The 19,059-nt window shown below is 44.3% G+C and overlaps 2 protein-coding genes across 7 annotated transcripts in view; one reads left to right on the forward strand and one right to left on the reverse strand.

Moving 5' to 3' along the window:
* The window catches only part of ANKS1A (ankyrin repeat and sterile alpha motif domain containing 1A), a 170,933-nt gene extending 159,771 nt beyond the window's left edge, over window positions 1-11,162 (reverse strand). For 4 of the 5 annotated variants that reach the window (XM_081043211.1, XM_081043208.1, XM_081043210.1 and 1 more), the window contains exon 1: window positions 10,910-11,162. In XM_081043211.1, the coding sequence (XP_080899337.1) occupies window positions 10,910-11,097 (188 nt within the window). In that variant the 5' untranslated portion in view covers window positions 11,098-11,162. The remainder of the gene's footprint in view (window positions 1-10,909) is intronic. The other variant, XM_081043212.1, reaches the window with a different exon arrangement.
* Window positions 11,163-11,332: 170 nt separating this feature from the next.
* On the forward strand, window positions 11,333-19,014 carry TAF11 (TATA-box binding protein associated factor 11). 2 transcript variants are annotated; one of them, XM_081043261.1, is made up of 5 exons: window positions 11,333-12,642; window positions 15,604-15,752; window positions 17,179-17,266; window positions 17,600-17,696; window positions 18,356-19,014. In XM_081043261.1, the coding sequence occupies exons 1-5, from the start codon at window positions 12,472-12,474 to the stop codon at window positions 18,484-18,486; spliced, it is 636 nt and encodes a 211-aa protein (XP_080899387.1). In that variant the 5' UTR covers window positions 11,333-12,471; the 3' UTR covers window positions 18,487-19,014. The 2 variants fall into 2 exon arrangements, with proteins under 2 accessions (XP_080899387.1, XP_080899388.1); XM_081043262.1 differs by lacking the exon at window positions 17,600-17,696 and having other exon boundaries at window positions 11,881-12,642; window positions 18,356-18,557.
* Window positions 19,015-19,059: the final 45 nt, after the last annotated feature.

Consider the following 19,059-nt stretch of genomic DNA (forward strand, 5'->3'; position numbering starts at 1 on the left):
AGAGACCTCTCTCTCTGTGTGGTCCTGTGCTGGTCACTAACCTCTCCCTGAACCTTTGTTTCTTCATCTGTAAAATGGGAATAACAACAATTATCCAGCAGGCATGCTGTGAAGGTAAACTGAAAAAATACAGATGTAAAGTTCTTGGCACCGAGAGAGCAAAGTATTAGGTAATCAAGTGAAACCCCTCCCCCCCAAATACATGTGTGCACAGCCGCCCACAGGAGAGTCTGCAGAACAACTGAGCTGTTGTAAATTAACTTATGAGTTAACTACCTCAAATACCACAACATGGGCTGAGCTTTGCCTTGAAGCTTTATCAAGGGTGTGGGTCAACCTGGAGAAGCAAGAAACGGGCAGCTGGGTCCAACCAGGACAAGAGTCGATGCACTGACTTCATCAGGCTGGATGGGGACAGGAGTGGGGACGCCAGCAGTGGGGGACAAAGCCAGCACGGGGCTGCTCTCCAGGGCCACCGAAGAGCTCAAGATCTCAAAACAAACACCAGAAAGTCGAAGAATCTCCCAGTGATTCAGGTCAACAGCCTTCAACTGATCTGTTTTGTAAGCTTTTCTGGCCATTGCACTTCTTATAAGTAGGTCTCGACTGTATTTAAAAGAAAAAATAACGAGAAATGGATTGTATTTAAAGGAAACTGGAAAGAAAATCACAAGGAATGCTTACTCAGGTGAAAGGAAAACAAAGTCAACAGCTGCTTCACTCAGGCAAAAAGGACTGTGGGAGGGGCTGAAATCCCCTTTAAGAAGGATCTTTCTAAGGTTAAATAAAGTACCACCTCCAAACACAAAAAAAGTTAGTGTTTTTTGAATATCTGATACCTCAGGTGACAGTATCACTTTTCTACCTTTTCACAGGTAACAACAGTGAGTTTCCAATTTTTTTTTTAAATAAATTGTTCCTTAAAACAATCACAAGCCCTGAGATTTTTAAGCTTTTGCTATGACTGAAAAGAACTGTAACTAGGAGATCTGACTGGACACATGCAAAGCTGAAAGTCACAAAACGCACAAAAGGATAGATAATAAAAATTTTTACTTTCTTAATCCTATGAGCACTTCATAATCCCTTTGAAATGTAAAAAGTAATGCTCCTAATCCAATATCAGTGAACGCTTCACAAATGCTCACTACTGGTACTGATATTCGTGGGACATACACTTGGAGCTGCTTTTCCAGTCACAGTAAAAGACCTGACTGATCTCCACACATCATGTTGCTTCTAGTCGCCACGGGCAGGAATAAAGTGGTGTAGCCATGACCACAGACGGACCCCTTCACCTGGAGGCAGAGCCACAGCCGCAGTTTTGCAAGAATCACGCGCTGTCCAACAGTGTTGGCAATTCTTTGGCACTATGGAGTTGAAGTGTTTTAAGATACACTTTCCTTTCTCCATAAAGGAAGGTCAATATATTTCTTCTCTTTATTTTTATTTTTCATCTGAACTAATGACAATGCTCTTCACAGAATCTGAGAGCCCAGAATGAAAGTGCTATGAAGTCCGAGTGATGGAGCTGGATGCTGTCACTGCTTTATAGAGGCCGAGATCTCTCTAAGATAGAACCCTGGCTGTCCCAACAACTGTAAAAAGAAAGACCAGTGAGTGGTTCTATGTGCTGTTTTATCACTTTTAGACTGACTCTAGATGTAGCGTTTGTAAAGCCAGTAATGGGGAAATCTGAGCCAAGGGAGAAAGACCCACACCCAGACCTCCCACCCCCACACCAAACACATAAAACCAACAGATAAAACACAGCCCCCCAAAATGCTTTCATATAGACAGTTGAGCTCCAAACCAAGAAAATACACAGATGTCAAAAGAGGAACTCAAAATCAGAGCTCCAAGTGAAACCTCTGAATGCAATAAATCAGAAGTCAACAATACAGAGACAGGAAAATGTGCTCAGTACACTTAATAAAAGACAATTCAACTGACTCTTCAATGTTTATGTAAAAGTGTGACATGAAACATATTCAGAGTAACGAATGAGACTAAATAATCTAAGTAACTCAGTTTGATACATCTAGATTCTTCTCTAGAGCTACCCATTAAGCTGGTGGAAAACACCATGGAAAGTGGATCTTCCATAATTGCAATCTAAAGAAATTTGGTTACTCCAGTCCCTAGAGCACCTTTTCAAGGCTTTCTCACCTATAGCGTCATCTATCCCAGCAAGAAACTAAAATCAAAAGGAAAAAAAGAAAAAAGATTAGAAGCCAGAAGAATTAAAATGCTTGATTTGTAAATAGCCAGATGCACCAGGACAAACTGGGGGACTCTGAGTAGAAATATCACTTAATTAAAATACACAAACACACACAACACCACTTTATTACAAAGCAATTCAGCTGCTTTTCACGGTAAAGTAAAATAGTCTGTCTCAGAGCACATTTTAAAACGATCGTTACTGAAGCACAAATATATTTAAATAAATATGAGTTCATAATGATATTTACAAAAAGCTCATTGTACACCTCTAAGGACTAGGAAACCAACTTGATCTGAAAACTGGGAAATAAGAGTCAAGCACTGAATTCATCTTTCCTGCACGAACTGTAGCTCAGGATAAAGTCATTGATCACAGGCGGTTTCTCTCATAAGTTTCTCTCTGAAAAGTAGTCCAGTTAAAAAAGGAAGGTCAAACAGAGATCAAAATGTCACCATTTTGCAAACTCTTAGTTCATTCACGGATCTAAGCAGGGATGTCAGTGGCTGCCCACATCACACAAAGACTAACCTGAAGAAAGCACACGTCCCAAAGGAAGAAATCCTGCCAAAACACTTGAACCTGAATCAGACCAAGTCTCTAGGTCTGATTTCAACCTTACAGGAAATACGGGGGACAGATGAACATGTTAAATGATACCTCAGGACACAATCAGCAAAACTCAACTGTGAGACATGGGGCAAATGACGCTTTTTCTTCAACAAATAAACTGGAAAGAAAGCAATGACAGAGGTGAAATGCCACCGATTTGAAGAGATTTAAACATATCAAGAGAATGCAATGTGTGGACCTTGTTCGGACACAGATTTGAACAAATTAACTGTAAAATAGAAAACATTTTGGTCAATATGGAAAATATGGACCCTGACTGACCAGACATTTGATGATTTTAAGGAACCACCATTTTTAAGGTGAGATAATGGTATGGTGAATATTTTTTTAAAGAGTCCTCATCTTTCAGAGATACATACTTAAATAATATGATACATAGGCTTTTCTTCAAAATAATTGTGTTGAGGGAGGTGATGAAAAGAAACAAAATTGGGCGTACGCTGATAATTGTTTTACTGGATATATAAGGTATGTGAAGATTCATTATTTTATTCTCTCAACTCCTGTATGTTTGAAATTTCCCATAATAAAAATTAGAACTACAAAAGAAAATGGTTTTTCTCTCATTCTGCTTAGAGCACATTGCTTGCTCCTTGCAACTGTATGATTAATAGACCCTCTTCTTGACATTTTACCTCTGAAGAAGGACCCAAGTGGCCTCAACTTGACCACTAAAAATCCTGAGCCTGCACAAAGGCAATTTTCTAAATATAAGTAGCATTTAGCAGCAGGAGATCAGTACATTACTTTCCAATCAAAAGGACCCAGGAGATAGAAAGGGCCTTCGAATGATTAGAAGAGTCCTCGAATTTAACTGCACATATGATGGTTTGCAATGAATCCTCAAATTACATCTACTATCCTACTGAGTATAGGAAATGTTAGAAGCATGAGTGTGCACAAAATCTTATCTACAAGGATGTACATTACAGTCTACTCCAATAGCAGGAAACTAAAATCAAGTTCATGTCTAATGGCAGGGAAAGAAATAAATTACAGTTCATACACACTGTGGACTACTACTTACCCATTTAAAATGAGGTTGAGGAGTACAGAAAATAACAGGAAAGTGTTCACAATATATTAAGTGAAAATTTGAGACAATGTATGACATGCTCATGATGTCATTTCTGTTTAAAAAAAAAAAATTTGCATAGAAAAACGACCAAAGTATATACACCAAAATTACAACAGTTAATTTCTTTAGGCGGTGGAAGCATAGATGATTTTATTTTCTTCATTGTGTTTTAATATGTCTAGCAATTTTTCTAAGGCAAAGGCCTATATTCCCTTAAGTACAATACAGAAATCCAAAAAGCTCTGAAAATACGTTTTCAAAAGTTAGTGGCAAATTTGTTTGGGTACAACACCTGACCCGATAGGGAGCTCTTCTTATTTATCCCATTTACTGTGGCTATTTACTTGATTTCGCTGCAGAAAGGTATTTCAGAGTGCTGCCCCAGATTCCCCCTCCCAACGATATTCTGGATTCTAAACCCCAAAGTTGCCGACAGGAGACTGTGGACTTGGATCAGTTTGTACCTATGCCACCATTACCAGACTTTTGAAAATGGGACGCTATTTGAAAAGTTTGGGAGCCTCTATTACTATAACTTTTAAAATGGCAACATCGATCAAAAAAGATGTCCTTAATAAACAGGATTATCATTCCGGATTCGTCAAAGGTGGCAAGCACTGGGCTCCCATCAGGAGATTTTGGCAGCCAAGGCTTCCCCAGCCCTAGGCACGTGCCAGGCGTGGCATGTCTTCCACATTTTCGCCGGTGGGATGCTGCTTCAGCAGGTAGGTGCATCCCAAACCCGTTATCGAATGGAGTCACGGACGCTCAGAGAGGTTCCCCGACTTGCTAAGCAGAGCTGGGTCAGAACCTGACCCGTGGCGGCTCTGCTAAGTCAGGAAGGTTCAGACAGTCAGCCAGGGGGTAGTTCTGCTGCCTGGGTCACCTCTACCGTGTGTAGCAGTGGTAATAACACGGCAAGTAAAGCAGAGACAACTGACTTGTTTTTAAAAACTCTTTTTTGATTTGCAAACTAAACAAACTTGATCTACAAATTACTAAGAAAGGATAAATAAGAAGCCATACCATGTAATTTCTAATATTACTACCATTAACCCTAACCACACCAAAGTTATTTGAAGATGTTCTATGAATGTAACGATATAATTTTCCAGGCCGCAGAAAATCTCCCAGTAATCTTTTGGAAATCAGTGTGGGGAACAGTTTCTGAGGGCTCTCCAGAAAAGACCAAGTTCCTACCCACAGGAGAGCTGACATTCCCAGGAACAAACTCTCCCCTATCTACTGTTGGGGTTTCCTTCGTGTCTCTGGGCTATAATACCCAGTAATTACTTTCCCTACTGAAGACCAAGGCAGAAATAGCCTGACTTCCTTTCGCAACCCAAAATTCGCAGCTGTTTGGGGTGAACAAACTGGGGCGGGGGGCTGCTGAAGGGATTTTTCTGGCCAAGGATAGGATTTTCACTGGGTCCATAACCTCCCAGGACACGTGAACATGCTGAAGCTGACTGGATACAAATCAAATTCTTCAGACCACAAGACTGTTTCACTGTTTCCTGTCTCTAATTTTTGTAACTAAGACAGTAAAAACTGAACTTCAATTGGAGAATACAGAAAAAAGGGAGCTCTCTGACTTAATCAAACCTCTTCTAAATTATCTTTTACTACCAGTAGATGCCCTACTCAGTTTAAAATTCTAGATTTGTAGATATAAAAGTAACCACACAGAAGTCATTTCCAGGCGTGCTATCCTTTTTGTTTTGTTTTTTAACCACATTCTGCTTTAAAGAAAGCCCAATGTACAGCAATTCCAAAGTAAAGAAAAAGGGCTGCCATCCCAATAAAATCATACTTAGAAGTATTTTAAGAAGCTTTTGAAAAACCATTTTAATGAATTAAGCAGGTTTAGTGGAAGATCCAGAAAACTGCTATCCTAATGGGATTGTTTTGCTTTGTGTTTTTTTTTTTGTTTTCGCATTCTCATGAGATCCTGCTTCCAGCACCTCCCATTCCACAACCCTTACAGGGCCGTGTTTCCCTATTCCTTAGGATGTTAAAATCATTTTACTCAAAATAGGCACATTCAAAAGAAACCTGGTATGGTGGGGGGTGGGGAGGAAAAAGGGTCAGCATGAGAAAAAGCTATCATGTCATGATAATTTTCAAGCTACAGATTCATCCTGGGGGTGAATAAAGAACCATTTCAATAGAATAGTTATGCTAACCACTCTTTTTTTTTCTTTTTAATTCTGAATTCCTTAAATAAATAGTAGGGATCTTTCTTAAAAACAATGAATAACTTGTCACATCTTCTGACATTTTGAGAGAACCTGTAATTGTCCCCAAAATGGGGTCCATTTTTCAAAATGTTTCATTCTTCCTTCCTTATTTCAGAAACGTCTCCTACCTTTGAAAACTCGTGGGTGCTTTTGGATAGTCTTCATGCCCTTCACCCCAAGTGGTGGAGTGTAAGCTAGATGACAGCCACGTTCGTTGCTGTATTTAAATGTCAGTGGAAATAAATGTCTACACATTTTCACATTTCTCCAGCAAGCTTCCTTGGCTTCCTTTCTCATCCACCCTTCTCATGCTTGACCAATTAAGTACAGAATTTTCCTAAACCATGACACGATCTACTCCTCAATCAAAGCCTTTGCTTTAGTTTCTCTGTGCTTCTGAACCCTCAGAAGTGCACTGCACTTTACATTATTCACATGTACTCACTCACATACATCAGTATTTAGCTCATAATTCAATTTACTGTTTTAAGTAATATATGTTTTCTTTCACCATTTCCTGTTCTCAGATCTTTTTGCCCTTTAGTTGATAGAATTCACTTTTAACCCAAATCTTACTGTTTTCTCATACAGAAGTTGCTTTCCTGGAACTCACTATAACCATAAACATATCAAACTCTCCACCACGTGAGAATTTGAGTTATGTGCCCATAGCTAAAAAACACCATAAGTTAAGCAGTTTAATACAGTGCCTGTCCAAGCCACAGACTGAAGGCATGCACCTGTTCAACAATTAGAAAATGTTACAGAATTATATAAAGTAAAATCCCTGCTATCCAGAACCTCTGTAGGACTAGACTTTTTTTTTTTTTTTTTTTTTTTTTTTTTTTAAGGACGGCGCAGCTCACAGTGGCCCATGTGGGGATCAAAATAGCAACCTTCATGCTACCAGCACCATGCTCTAACCAACTCAGCTAACCGGCTGCCCCCAGGACTAGACATTTTAGATAGCTATGGCTTTCTAGGTACTGTATTTATTGCTTGTCCTTTCAGGTAACAAAAATTATATTTGAATCATTTTGGATAAAAAACTAAAATATGTTTTTCCTACTTTCATTAACAAGCTATAGTGAACATAATTTAATCTTTATTTATGACTAAGAGTCATAACAAACAGAAATTAGAGCACTAAGGTCTAGTAAAACGATGCCGGCGGCTTAACCAGGTGTACAGGGGTATATATATCTATCTATATTAATAGTCTCAGATTACCAGGGGGTGGGAAAATGCTAGATTTTAATTGCTTTTTCTGTCTCTTATTTTGTCAATCACACAAACATCATACGACTATAAACGCTATGAAGGAACAGACCATGTATTGGGAGAGAGACTAATTTTGATAGAGTACCTACTATGTGCCAGGTCTGAGATAAACTTTGTTTGCAGTGCATCCAGCCATGGGCCTGGCACAAGGAGATGATGGGTAAACATCTGGTAAGCGAATGGCATAAACGTGCCTTCCTGAGCAAGTCCTCTCCCTTATTGACTGTTTCCAATCTGCCATGGCTTGGAAAACATCCCCACGTGTGAAAGAACACCACTGAAACGTGTCTGGCATTGTACTTCGCAAACAGCAGGTAGAGCATGGCAAATGGGACGTGCGGCACTGAACTGAGGGCTAACAGTGAGCCCTCACAATATGCCAGAAATTGTGGTAAGTTTCTTACACACATTATCTACAATACCTGTAAGACGGGTAATATTATCCCCATTTTCCAGATGCAGAAAGTGAGGTTCAAAGTGGTTGAGTAATTTGTATAAAGTCAGGCAGCTGGTCAGTGATGGCAGTGGAACTTGAATCCAGCCCATGTGACTCCAGAACAAGAGGCCTTAAGCCTGATACTATCCTGCCTCTGCATGTACAGTAACTAAGGGAAGGTCAGCGGACATGGAGTTTACAACAACTTTTTTATTTATCTGGAAGTATTCTTTGCTGACTTTCTGACTCTCAGGTATGCTCTCTATTGGTGAGCGTTACTTTACATAAACATTATACTGACAGGCCAAAGCAATAAACTGTGAAATCCAGGCAAAGTATAAGTCGACAAGTTTCTATACACCGCAGATGATGGGTTCCAAAGAAGCAGGTGCTTGAGAGATCTGTGTGTATTAAGGTGGTTAGGGAGGGCTTTAAGAAGGTAAGACTAAGCCCAAGCAGAGTAAGAGAAAAGGGATAGGGTGAGAGAAGGAGCATTTTGTAGCTTAAGAATAAGCACAAAGCTTTTGTGGAATGGGCAGTGGCGGGGCGGGGGACCATAAGTAGATGACTAGATGAACAGATGAATAAATAGATGAATAGACAAACACACATGTGGTGTGGAACATCTATATCCACTGCGACTGTAAGCTCCTATTCCTGCCAGCTTTACTTGGTCACTCAAACAGCTGGACAACTGTAAGCAGCAGTTGGCAATACTAGTGGGGGTAGGATATGGCAGCTAAAGCAAAGGCCAATTCTGAAACTGTGATTCCACAGCTCTTGCTAAATAACCCAGGGTCCCCGAGGTGGGGAGTGTGGGCATCGTGAACCTAACCCTCTATTATTTCCAACCTAAAAAGGCAGGACGTGCTGACCTAGGGATTATTTAAATGCATGGTCTCATTTGCTCAGAAATCTTTCACTAGGTTGAACCAGAGTCACCTCTAATTAATGACACACCTAGTGTAACAAGTGCCTGCAGATCCTCCCTGCCCGTAGGAGTCACAGGGACGAGAGGCTGGGCCAGCTCTCAGGCCATCGACCATCTACAACAGACACAGATGCAAGTCAGGAGGAGTTAACTCCCTTACACAAGGGAATGGAGACACCACCTTCCACTCTTTACGACACACTTCCTAACTAACACAAGGCCCAAAGTGAAAACATGGTGCTCAACAAAGATTTCCTAGTCTCGCTTAACTAAATCCTCAGCCGAAGTTCCAACAGTCTCTGAGGGAGAGCACTGAGAGTAACTCGGCCTGTACGTGCAGGCAGGAGCCCCGTGAAAGTCTCTCACTTCAGCAGGATACACCGGGCGTTAAGGTCTCTCTGGCCAACCTCCAACGGCTACATCATTCAGGTCATTAAGGACAGGCAACGCCAAACTCGTATGGTCTTTCTCTCATCTCTCAGACATCGGAAGTGCGGAAATGTCCACGGAATCCGGGGAAGATTCAAAACCCAATTCACACATTCAAAGTACATTTATTCAACACCTGTGAGTTGTCAGGCACTGATCTAGGGACTGGGAATATAAACATGCGAAACACTAAGTCACTGAAAACTGGAAGTTTATCCATCCATCATCATTTCCCTTCATCGTGCCCAACCGTTCAAGGCTCCAGGCAGGAAGTTCTTCTGGTGTCCCCGTCACACCAAATAAGGCTCCTTTCCCACTTCCGTGCCTGCGATCACAGTGTGCACACCTGGAACGCTGTCACTCTACTTCACCAGCAGAATCCTCACTTCCTTCAAAACCAGCTGAGGTTCCTCTCTTCCTGGAAGCCCTGATCTCCATCTCATCCCAAAGTGATGCCTCATTTCTCTGAAGTAACAATTACGGTATGAGTACCACCATCAGTTTATTTAGAAACGTATCATTCTCTGATACTTTTATTTACTCAACAAATCCTGAGTACCAAATGTGTGACAGAATTGTCTTAGGTGCTGCAGAAATTGCGGCATGTGGTTTGCCTCCCCCAAAGAACTCCTAAGGAGAGTTCTTCTCTGAAACTGCCTTTTCAAATCTTCCTGTAGAGAGCTTGGTTCCTACTCCATGCTTAATACCTAACAATTTATTAGAGCCTGAGGGTTCCTTCCACCAAGCTTACCCAAATTGAAGTTACATAAACTAATGGGGAACAAAAGCAAACCAAGCCGTTTCTAAATGAACTTCCACTTCTTAAAAACCTCAAAAGAACAAGGAAGGAAAAGAAAACAGGCTATGAAAGTGCTGCTGAACCAACACATTTTACTCACTGACAATCCCCCCTCCAAGCCACACAAAAGTGACCTTCTCCTCTCAGTCCTTACAGCTTAGATTCAAGCGTTTATTTTAACAACAGACCCTGGAAAAGTTTAAAGCCTCCTTGGATAGTTTCCTAACCAAGTCTTTCTAAAGCTTTATTTCTTGATGAGTAACCCCCCCCCCACGAGTCCTGCACGTGCCACTGCACAGACTGACCCAATGAGGTTCCCTCGAAGGAACCAGAACGTGAGCTTCACGCACAAGAGGGGCTCAAAGAACACTTCAGACGTGAGAAATCCAGAGACAGTTTTAACATAAACAATAAAAGCCAGATCCCGCGGAGCCCAGGGGAAGGTTCCAAGTTCCCAGCAGAAGGGACTCGGGATCATTTCCTCCCGGGGAGCCGCGCGGTTCTGCAGGAGGTGAGGGAGACTTAAAACGTGCACACGTCGCTCCGAGGTGGCCGAGAGGCACGACCGCGGGCGCCCGCGCGGCGACGGTGCGGCCGGGCTGTGCCATGCGGCGGCGGCGGCCCCCTGGCACTCCCACCATTCTTCGCAGCCGGGGCGGGACGCGACCCGAGAAGAGCCCGGCGCCGCTCGGACCCGCCCCGGCGCCCCTCGCCCCGAGGGCCGCCCGCCTTCGCCCCGGGGCACCCGCGAAAGCCACCCCAGCCGGCCCTCAGGACCCTCGAGCTCTCTGGGGACCCGAGGGGCAGACGGGGAGACGGGCTCTCGCGGCGGCTCCCCGGCCCCGGCGCGTGACCCACCTGAGCAGACTGGAGAGGGGGTGGCTCGAGGAGCCCAGGCCGCCGCCGCCGCCGCCGCCGCCCGCGGAGCCGCCGCCGCCGCCGCCGCCCCCGAAGCCCGAGGAGAGCCGCTTCCCGGACAGCAGCTTCTCCACCGCCGGGAGGTGCCCGGTGCGGGCCGCCTCCAGCAGCTCCTGCTCCTTCCCCATCCCCGGGGCCACCGCCCCCTGGACCCCCTGCCCGGGGCCGTCGCCGAGCCTGCTCGGTCTCCCAAACTTTCCGTCTCCGGGCAACGCACCCCCCAAACCGGCCGGGGACACCACCCCCCTCCCCCCGCAGCCCCCCCGCGAGCGCGTCACTTCCGGGATCCGGCGTCACGCGTCACCGCGCCGCGCCCCGCCCCCTTGCCCACCTAGCTGGGCGGGGCTCGCGGTCCCCGCAGGTGCTGCGGGCGGTGCCTGCGGACCCGGCGGAGCCGCGCGGGCCTCCGCGGCGGGAGAGGCGCCCCGTGGGCGCCCGCTGTCCGGGTGCGAGGGAACCAGCGGGGCCCACCTGTGCGCGCCTCCCGACCTGCGCTCCTTCCGCAAAGGTCTGGGGGCCCACAGGACAGGAAATACGGTAACGCGTCCGGCGGCGTGGGAACAAAGGGACAGGCGGTGACGCGCACCCACGTTTCCTAGTCGTGCTGCCCGCAATTAAATAAATGTGTAATGAGTGTGGGGACCTAGTGACACACAGTGAATAAAATGCCCCTACCTCCGTGAGGGAAGACAGGACATTGTTTAGATAGGAACATCTCCACTTCCTGCTCCCCATCCCTGAAATGGCTCCTAAAGTGAAACGGTCCAAGGACAGACCTCCGTCCGCGTGGAACGGGTTTCCTCCTCCTCGGGACAGTGCTAACCCGGCCGACCCGGCGTTCTGGGGAACTGGGAAAACGATTTAATTGGCTGTGAACCCTGCGCTGTTTCCGGTACAGCGCCGGCCGAGTTAGGCTCCCGAGGGCGTCGCGCCGTGAACGCGCGGCCGGGGTTCCGCCCGTCCCGGCTGTGCCTTCACTGCACGGGGCTCGAGGAGGAGAGAAACGCCGGCGATTCCGTAGAAACACAGGCGGCAGCCTCCGTCCGGCTGCACTATATGCCAGGAGGCTGAGTCCCGGCGGCCGCGCGCCGCGCCACGCCACGCGCGGACCACGGAGCTGACTTCTCTCCCGTCCGCACACTGGACTCTGAGGACAGCGGTTAAGGAGGGAGGGAAGGACACTGCGCTTTCAGAAAGGCGGGAAGGAAAAAGAAGTCCTTCGGGAAACAACACAGCACTATGTACACAGGCTGGCGCCCAGGATGGAAGATGCACAAACTAAACTCCCTGCCCTCATCTCCCCTGTCCGCACCGCCATCAAAGCCGAGTTAAAACGCAGCCGCCAGGGCCTCCGGGAGCGCCTCCAAAGGACCCTCCGAGGGGCGGGAGGTGACGTCACCGCCGCGCGACGACAGGAAGTGAGCTGTGGGGGCGGGGCCGCGCGCGCTCCGAGCTCCTGAGAGTGACAGCGCCGCGATCGCCTGTCCCTCGCTCTGGAGGCGATGGACAGCGCGTGCGAGTCGCCCACGGAGAAAGGTGGGGACGCAGGGGAGTCCGATGACACGGCCGCTGCTCCCGGCGGTCCCGGGGCTACTGACACGGACGGAATCCCAGAGGAAACTGACGGGGACGGAGACGCGGACTTGAAAGAAGCTGCGGCTGAGGAAGGAGAGGTAGGCGGGCCTGAGCCGACGGGGCCGGAGGCGCTCTCCGCGACGGGGTTGCTGGCGGCTCCGCCACCTTCTCGGGGATCCCTCCCAAGCTAAGGCGAGCTCCCCAGGACTCCCTCTAGCTCTGCAGTGGCGCGGGCGGGTGCGTGGTGGGAGGAGACAAAACTGTAGTGTCCGTTCGGTTCCGGAGACCCAAGCCCTGGGTGAATATTTCCCATCCCTGCCCTGAGCGATTAAGGCGACTTCTAAGGGAATGTTAAATAGCCTCTTGGTTTTACTGGTGAAGAAATGGGGGTCCGGATTCACATGGAGAGGGTGCAAGAGCTAGACCCCAGGATTCCTAGCATCCCTTTCACCGCAGTGTGGTTTCTACTAAGACGTTGCTTAAGCATAACTTTGTTACTAGAGGCTGCAGAGGCGGTAAAGGGAGATTTTGAGAGCGTTGCTGGTTTAGCCACGTTCTCCCCTCTTGGGACATTTAACTGCTACCGGGGACCTGGGTGCCGACGTCCAAGGCTCTCGTAGCCTAAACGCGCGAACGCCATCAGATGTGCCACCCAGAGCCCCGCAGTGCTAGCTCGCCGAGCATCCGCCGGGGGACCAGACTCTGAGCCATGAGCAGGGGCCTTGGAGAGGTCACGGGGAAGGACATGGGGTTAGAGGGAAACGGCCTTTCAGAGCACAAAGTTGCATCAAAATGTATAAAGCAAGAACTTTTAGAAAAAAGTGATTAAACTAGTTTAGAAGGAACCTTTAAAATAGATCTCAAGGACAAAAAGGATTTGAATACTCATTAGCGTGCGTACAGAAATTTGCACCCAACAGAAGATGAAATTTTTTTTTGATGCTTCTGAAACACTTTTAAAAATTGCACATACACCAGACCACAAAGAAAAACACAAATTCTTAAAAGTAGAAATCATAACGGGCCACATCCTGTGCAATATACTTGAAATTAACGACAGAAAACTTCTCCTATCCCTCCACTCCTCCCCCAAAAAACTAACACCTGGACATTTTAAACTGTTTTCTAAATAACCCATAGATTAAAGAAATTAACAGAGAACACTACGTCATATTCTACGGGGTTTGACCAAAACCTTATTTAAAGAAAAATTCGGGGGCCAGCCCCGTGGCTCAGGTGGCTGGAGCGCCCGGCTCCTAGCTCCTAACACGGAGGTGGCTGGTTCCATTGCCACGTGGGCCAGTGAGCTGCGCCCTCTACAGTTAAGATTGTGAACAACAGCTCTCCCTGGAGCTGGGCTGCCGTGAGCAACCAAAGAAGGTTAGCTGGGCCTGCTGCTGGCTGCTGTGTGCTGCCATGGGCTGCTGTGTGCCATCAGGAGTGGCCGGAAGCCAGTGTAAGTGGCCGGCAACCGTCGTGTGCTGCCGTGGACATCGTGAGCTGCTGTGGGCTGCTGTGGGCTACCGTGGACATCGTGAGCTGCTGTGGGCTGCTGTGTGCTGCCGTGGACATCGTGAGCTGCTGTGGGCTACCGTATGCTGCCATAAGTGGCCAGCGGCCAGTGTGAATGGCCGGCAGCCCACAAGAGCTGCCATGAGCTGCTGTGAGTGGCTGACGCATGACAGGCGACCGACTGCCTCAGTCCGGGGGAGCGCAAGGCTCATAACACCAGCGTGGGCCAGGGACCTGTGTCCTACAACTAGACTGAGAAACAACGGCTTGAACTGGAGTGAGGGGCAAGTGTGGGGGGGGAAACAAAAATTCATAGCCTTATATATTTTTATTAACAAGCAGGAGAAATTAAAAATAAGCACCCAACTTAAGAAACCAAGAAAAAGGAAAAATAAACCAGAAGAATGTCGGAACAAGGAGTTAATAAGAATAAAAGTAGATGTTAATGAATTAATGCTTGAAAAACATAAGAAATGATAAAATAAAGACCTGGCTATTTGAATGTAAATGCACAACATTATGAAATAAGAAAGGGCTATACACACTGATACGGAGATCTATAAAGTTATAAAAAAATTTTAATGTTCAAATTTTAATTTTCAATAAATTTGAAAATCTAATAAAAACGGCCTATTTTTAAGGAAAACATAAATAAAAATTAAAGCACATAGAGATTAGAAAACTTGTATAAATCAATAACCAGAGAAGAAATTGAAAAAGTTGCTAGACATAAACTATCCTCACTCTCACCTACCTCTCATATTCCTTTATGATTTTAAATGTGACTTCCTTTTTACAGAAAACAAAGGTTAAATTCCATTAATGGGGATTTAATATTGGTTTGTTGTATCCTTAGATTCTGTATTAAGTTGGAGGGGATGAAGTTTGGATTTTGATTTTTCTGTTATTAAACAGATGTTAAACATCTGGCATGAGTTAAACTGTGTAAATGCTTTAGTGGGGAGAGATAAATAAGAGACAAACCTATCTTGCAAAAGCTTTCGGTCTAGTAAATATTTGCATGATACAATAGAACTAAAAGGTAGGAAGAAAAGAATATCACATGTGGGAGAAGCAACCATAAATGTTCCAAATTAAAAGAGACACTGTTTTGATGAGAAGTCTTCTTTTGAATATTCTTTCTACATGGAATCATCAGTAGAGAGATCTATAGATTCGAGGCAGACGAGCTGGCTGGATGGAGAGAACTTTTTTGACACCTCCTCTAAGAATGGGGTCAGGAGACTGGGCTCCGGGGAGAGAGGCTTTCATGATCTTTGGCATCTTATTGCCCATGTAAACAGATATTGGAGCTATGATCATAGCTAACCGGAAAACTGGATTATTTAGCTGGTTTCCATAGCCGAGCTATAAACTTCTGTAGGAGAGATTGTGTATCTTGCACCTGACATTATAGCCAGTGTCTGAACCCAAAAAACGACTGAATAAGAGGATTTGTTGTATTGTTACGAGAATGATGTCTTCTTACCCTGCCTAAGTCTGGAAAGTAGGCCAAATATATAATAACATTTCTTTCATCTTCTCAGCTCAAGAGTCAAGACATCTCGGATTTAACAGCAGTTGAAAGGGAAGATTCATCATTACTTACTCCTGCAGCCAAAAAGCTGAAAATAGATACCAAAGAAAAGAAAGAGAAGAAGCAGAAAGTGGATGAAGATGAGATTCAAAAGATGCAGTAAGTCACTTTCTGACCTTTCCCCACTGCAAGGTTCTAACTGGACCACACAAATTTTTCTTGGCCTTTACTTTTTTTTAACTCAAAATAAAGCGATTAATACATTGTATGCCATAGAAAATATAAATAAGTAAGTATACAATATCACCTTACCACCAAGATAAACACTGTTCGTATCTTGATATATATTCTCCAAGATAGTTTCTATACATATATATCTCTAAATTTAAGTTTTCAGAGATGTTAAATTCTGTTTGTAACCTATTTTTCACATTATATATGGCGAATGTGCTCCATGTCAATAATTACATATCTAGGTTTTGATTTTCTTCAAAATGGAAATAGTTTTATTATATTTTGACTATAAAAGTAGTGTGGCCTGATTGCAAATAATTCAGATAATACAGAAAAAATAGAAAAAAACAATTACTCATAATCCCACCACCCAGAGTTTTTCCAGGGTATGTATTTCAGTATTTACATTTTCAGATTTTTTTTAAATGTTTGGTATATATTGTTAAATATTTTCATGTCAGTAAATATGCCCATAAGTCATCATTTTTAATGGCTGCATTGTATCGCATTATGTGGATGAACCATAATTTAACCAATCCCTGTAGCTGTTCTCGTTTTGATGAGTATCTTTGAGTACATCTCTGCATAACTGTCCATTTGCTTCCTAAAATAAACTAGAAGTATAATTGCTAGTTCAAATAGTATGAATATTTTCAAACATATTTCTAAATTCTTCTCCAAAAAGGTTATGCCACTTCACACTCTTATAAGCATGTATGAGTTTCTGTCTTCCCATATTCATTAGTACCATTCTTTTACTTATCTATCTGGTTTATGAAAAATGTTAATCTTGTTTTAGTTTGTCATTTCAGTTTGTTTAATAGTGAAGGTTAATTTTTTTTCCTCTATATTTATTAGCCATTGATATTTTTGTAAATTTTCTAAAATTGGGATGGCCGTCTTTTATTTTATTTGAAAGAATTGATTATTATAGAGTATTAACCCTTTTCCGTATGTTTTACAAATATTTCCCCCCTTATTCATTAATACTGAAAACTACTAGTTTGAATATAAATTTATATATTAAATTTTTACCATAATATGAAGCGTAGTAAGATAGCATTATGGGGAGAGAGCCTAATGCTGAAAACACAATCTATAGAGTACGATACAGTGACCCAACATAGTTAAGCTTTTGTTCTTAGTGAAGTAAGAAAGGAAGTTATGTTTCGCACATCCTCAAGTTCCTTAAGAGCAGAAATACTTTATCTTCATTCCTCGTGAGCATTAAGCTTCATACCTCTGATCCCTTGAAAATTCTAATTGTCCGAGACTTGATTTTATTGACGTAATAATGTATCTTAAGCATTCTTTCTTATAAGTGAACTTAATTCCCTGAATCTTTGTCTAGAATCCTCGTTTCTTCTTTTTCTGAGGAGCAGCTGAACCGTTACGAAATGTATCGCCGGTCAGCTTTCCCTAAGGCAGCCATTAAAAGGGTAAGGATGGACTATCACACTTCATTTCCATCAGCAATGAGAACTGACGTAGACTCAAAGGTTATGTCCATTGGCATTTGAAAGTTGGTGGATCATTTAGGCGGGAAAATAAAATTAACCTGTCCGTCAGGTTAATCATCTGACGAGTTGCAGTTTTGTATTCCAGGGATAGGGTCTGGACAAACAGAATAGATCATTATACACCTGAGTCCTTGTTTTAATAGTCTGTTTCCGGAGCCAGCCGTTAGTAACACGTTTTCAGTCCGACTCATGGGTACTGTTTCTCAGCCTGTCCTTGACTACCTCAGTCACCGTCTTTGTCCTTCTTTCAAGCTGATCCAGTCCATTACCGGCACCTCTGTGTCTCAGAATGTGGTTATTGCCATGTCTGGTATTTCCAAGGTTTTCGTCGGGGAAGTAGTAGAAGAAGGTGAGTTGGTGTTGATATAAATACTGGATTGAACCTGTGATGGTCTTATTTGCAAAGGGTCTCTATTGAGGGACTTAACAAGGCACTTGTGGGGGTTTCCATGTACACTAGAGGCTGACCAAGGGGGAGCCGTGTATGCAGAACATGACCATTATTCCTTGAGTTTCCATACTGGGAGGCAAGGAAGCATCTAGAAAATCTCCCCTCATGATTCCTGCCCTCAGCCCAGGGTGACAGAAGCAGACTTTGTATTTTTCTCCAATGGACTTTGCTCCTTTCTGCAGCCAAAAGTAAAGATTCAAGAAATCACTGGTATGGGAGGGAGTTAACTCTGATGTTCTGACCCCTGGGAACTGCCCCCTCCCACCCCCACCCCCTGCCACCCATCAAGTAAACAGCCTGGCTGCTGCCTACTGCTAATCTCTAGCTGGTGAAATGTTTTATTTTTTTAAGCAGAAGATGTTTTCAACTATTGCCTATGATAAAGCCTGATATGGAATATCACACTACAGCGAACATGATCCATTTATTTCATAGCATTCTCGTAAGCAGGGGAAATGTCTTGGTTTATTTCCTTAGCAAGCTTAAGAAGAGTTCATGAGAATTACAGTTGATTAATAACCTCTGGTGTGATAACAACTTCTCCTTGCCCTGTTTAGCACTGGATGTGTGTGAGAAGTGGGGAGAAATGCCACCACTACAACCCAAACATATGAGGGAGGCTGTTCGGAGGTTGAAGTCGAAGGGGCAGATACCCAGCTCGAAGCACAAAAAAATCATCTTCTTCTAGACCAAAGCCTCGGCAGGCCTGGTGCTGAAGGGAGTGCTGGTTTCAGACTTCGGATTGCATGACTTTCTGTACTGGTGCTCTAGTCTCTCCGTCCTCCCAGAATTCCATGATGGTTTTAACGTCTTTCTGAAAACTCTGATATTCATCACACCTATAAGGCATGCAGCCTGTTTCACATTTGCCTTTGACAAAATATCGGGACTTCTTAGGGCATTCGGAGGCATGTAACTGTCCCTTGGCTAGTCGGAAGAAGGCCCACGGGCCTTAAGCATCTTCTGGACAGGGAGCTGCTTTTAGAGAAAAACCCTTTCCAAGAGAACTTGGACAGTTTCACACTGGTTGCTAGGACTTAGGGTGTTTCTTACATCTGGTTTTAAGTAGATGAAACAACCAGAAACTTTTGACTTGTGATACTCTAACATGAAGGATGTGGTGATAGCAGGAACAGTGGGATAGTTTGTCCCTGTAAACATTTAAGATTGTCCTATGGATTTTGGTGAATGATCATTAAATTGTTTTCTAACTTGTCATATGTGTATTCATTTTCTGTCTAACTGGTTGGAATGCAGGGGA

Source organism: Rhinolophus hipposideros, assembly GCF_964194185.1.
Source record: "Rhinolophus hipposideros genome assembly, chromosome: 3".
NCBI classification, from domain to species: domain Eukaryota; kingdom Metazoa; phylum Chordata; class Mammalia; order Chiroptera; family Rhinolophidae; genus Rhinolophus; species Rhinolophus hipposideros.